General features: G+C 45.4%; 2 protein-coding genes across 2 annotated transcripts in view; both read right to left on the minus strand.

The window, feature by feature from the left end:
• Abracl (ABRA C-terminal like) overlaps window positions 1–141 on the minus strand; it is an 11,482-nt gene extending 11,341 nt beyond the window's left edge. The window contains exon 1 of the mRNA XM_005389264.2: window positions 34–141. The gene's annotated coding sequence lies outside the window, so the exon portion shown is untranslated. The remainder of the gene's footprint in view (window positions 1–33) is intronic.
• LOC106149033 (serine/arginine repetitive matrix protein 1-like) lies at window positions 123–1,475 on the minus strand (the record flags this gene model as incomplete). The annotated part of the gene is given in 2 exon segments (XM_013516590.1): window positions 123–411; window positions 1,443–1,475. Coding segments are annotated over 2 exon segments (322 nt in total), but the record flags the coding sequence as incomplete, so codon positions are not given.
• Window positions 1,476–2,898: the final 1,423 nt, after the last annotated feature.

Genomic DNA, 2,898 nt, shown 5'->3' on the forward strand with positions numbered 1-2,898 from the left:
CTCCCGCCCTTCCTCCCTGGCCCCGGGGCGCACCTCTCGGCCGCGCGTTCCCGTCCCGTGGAGAACTGGGGCCGCGTGGTCCGGACCCGGGCGTCCGCGGCGCACTGGGGAGGCAAAGGCTGGAGAAGGAAGTGGCCGAGGCAGAGATAAAGGCTGCGGCGGCGGAGGAGGAGGAGGAAGGGGAGGAGGAGCGAAGTGGGGGGAAAGTAAGAGTTTCAGCGCTCGGGAGAGCGGCCGCCCCCTCTCCCGGGACCCGCCTGCCGGGAGGAGACGCCGGCCGCGGGCAGCCGCCAGACAGGTGCCCAGCGCCCGGCTTCTAGGAATGCGGACCCTGAGCCTCGGTAACCGACGCCTTTCCTGCGCCTCGGAGCCCTCCCACACCCCGCTGCAGCGATCCTGGTCGGTGACTTCCTGCTAAGCTTTCTCTCCCCGAAACGGGAACCAGTGCCCCCAACGCGCTAAATCCTAAAGTCTCCTGACCCACACGGCATGGTCTGATCTGCAGAACAGAATGCGTTCTTGAAGTCCCGCTTGTTCCACTGCAGGAACAAAGCTAGCTGTGGATCCTGGGTCAGTGCAGGTTTTATCCTTTCATTATTTCCTGGATCTAAAATTAATTTATTCATACTCCCTTTTTTAAAAGTCGCGGGGGCGGAGAGTGATTTCTGCACCGAGTTTTGCGGAGAAGAGCCGACCCAGCTATTCCTAGAGCGTAGATTGACCAAATAATTACCCCCCAAAAGACCTCTCCACAGCCCCGGGAGCCGGATTAAGAGTGACTGCGTGACCCGGCTGCGTGCCATCCATGAAGTGGCTGTCGAAGTGACCTCGAACCAGCATTTCTGAACTCGCACGGTGATGATTAGCAATTATCCGATAACTGTCATAACTGTCGGATGAAACTGACAGCCAGGTGTGGTGGCTCACGCCTGTAATCCCAGCACTTAGGAGGCTGAGGCAGGGGGACCGTTGCGAGTTCGAGGCCAGCCTGGACTACACAGTGAGTTCAAGGCCAACCTGCACTGCATAGCGAGACCCGGTCTCAAAAAAACAAACAAGCAAACAAACAAAACCCTGATAATTAGTAAGCCAATCAAAGTCTCCCTCGGAAAATGAAAGCCAGGGGGACAGAAAGAAAGAGCCATCTGGTAGAAAGGTTGACGCTGAGAAAGGGCAAGAGGTAAGGGGCCAAAATGGGCTTCCAGTGAGGGAGGAATCAGGCAGAAGTACAAGGTCTGAGCAGGCCAAGAGGCAGAAGCAGAAGCTAAGAGCGGCTGGGACGGTGACGGACAGGGCAGCAAAGGCCTGCTTCCCAGTGGTGTGTGAGTGTCCAGGTCTCCAGGGCTGCACGGGATCCGTCCACTTCCCAAGCTGATCCGGTTACCCTTTTAGAGCCAACACCTGTCACGTGGGTGTGATTCTGAATGCTTCTGTTCTGTCACCTTCCGCAATTGGGAGTCGGCCAAGTCTCTCATGTCAGATGAAGTTTAAGGTGATTCTAAGATCCTGAGACCTATTTTTCCCTCCAAAAATAGGGGTTAGACTTTATCTGTACCATGTCTTTCAGAATCTACACAATGGAAAAACGGTAATTTAAGAATAATACTATATTTACAACTCCCTAAGCAAAGCCTAGCTTTCTGCTAGAGTCAAGGATCACAATTTGTCAGTCATGCACGAGCCAGCGAATGACACACTGTAATGTGTCACTTCTGTTATGACTAAGTCTCCCAGTGCTCTGCCAGCAAAATGAAATATATTACCTAAGCAAAAGTCCCTGTTCATTTAAAAAAAATGAATTTACTCTTTTAAAATATATCATCTATACATACGCTCCACAAAGCATAACAAACTTCATATAATCTATAGTATAAGGAATTATAATTCAAGGAAGTTTTTCTTTGATCAAATAAATCATTAAAATGTTACCAAGTAATATTTTTCATACCCAGTTCCTACTCTTTGAGTTTCTGTTCAGACTTTTTATCTTTTCTTGTTATCTTTTCTTGTTCTCTTAGGAACATTATCATGTACAATGCTGACAGTGTGGTCACTATTTTTTAACCTAAAAAGCAAATAACGAAGTTTATCAAATAGTTAAGAAATGTGTATTAAACAGAAAGAATGAGCCAGCAGCAATGGACCATCCTGAAATGTACAAGTAGCCTAAACCATGATCTACTTGTATTAAGAAGATCTTCTAGTAATGTATATATAAAATATTTTTAAATCTTTATCCATCTGTTTAATTACATACTATAGATCAGCACTGACCAGTAGAAATTAATTGTATAATTTTAAATATGTAAGGTAAAATTTTTTAGTAGCCACATTAAAAAGAAACAGACAAAATTAATTTCAATTTTTTGAAATTAATTTTATTTAACCCATATCCAAAATCCTGTCACTTCAACCTGTCGTGAATATTTTTAAATTATTAATGAGATCATATACATTCTTCATTTTAAATTTTGAAAATCAGCCGGGCGTGGTGGCCCACGCCTTTAATCCCAGCACTCAGGAGGCTGAGGCAGGAGGATTGTTGCAAGTTTGAGACCAGCCTGAGCTACAAAGTGAGTTCAAGTCCAGCCTGAACTGCATAGAGACTCTGTCTCAAAAAAAAAAAAAAAAAGAGAAAAAATAAATCTTGGAAATCTATTGTGTAATTTACATTTTCAGCACATTTCAGGTGTTTAATAACTTTATATGGCTAGTGGATATTGTACTCGACAGTATTGCTAATGACAACTCCAAGATAAAGCATGACATCACTTGCTAATTTATTTTAAAAATTGCATGTTCCTGGAATGAGAAGAAGAAGTAATCATTTTTAAAATGTAGGGCTGGGGATTTAGCTCAGCAGCACAGTGCCTGCCTGGCAAGTGCAAGGTCATGAGT

The sequence above is a fragment of the Chinchilla lanigera genome, unplaced genomic scaffold (assembly GCF_000276665.1).
Source record: "Chinchilla lanigera isolate Chin_1 unplaced genomic scaffold, ChiLan1.0 scaffold00035, whole genome shotgun sequence".
NCBI lineage: Eukaryota > Metazoa > Chordata > Mammalia > Rodentia > Chinchillidae > Chinchilla > Chinchilla lanigera.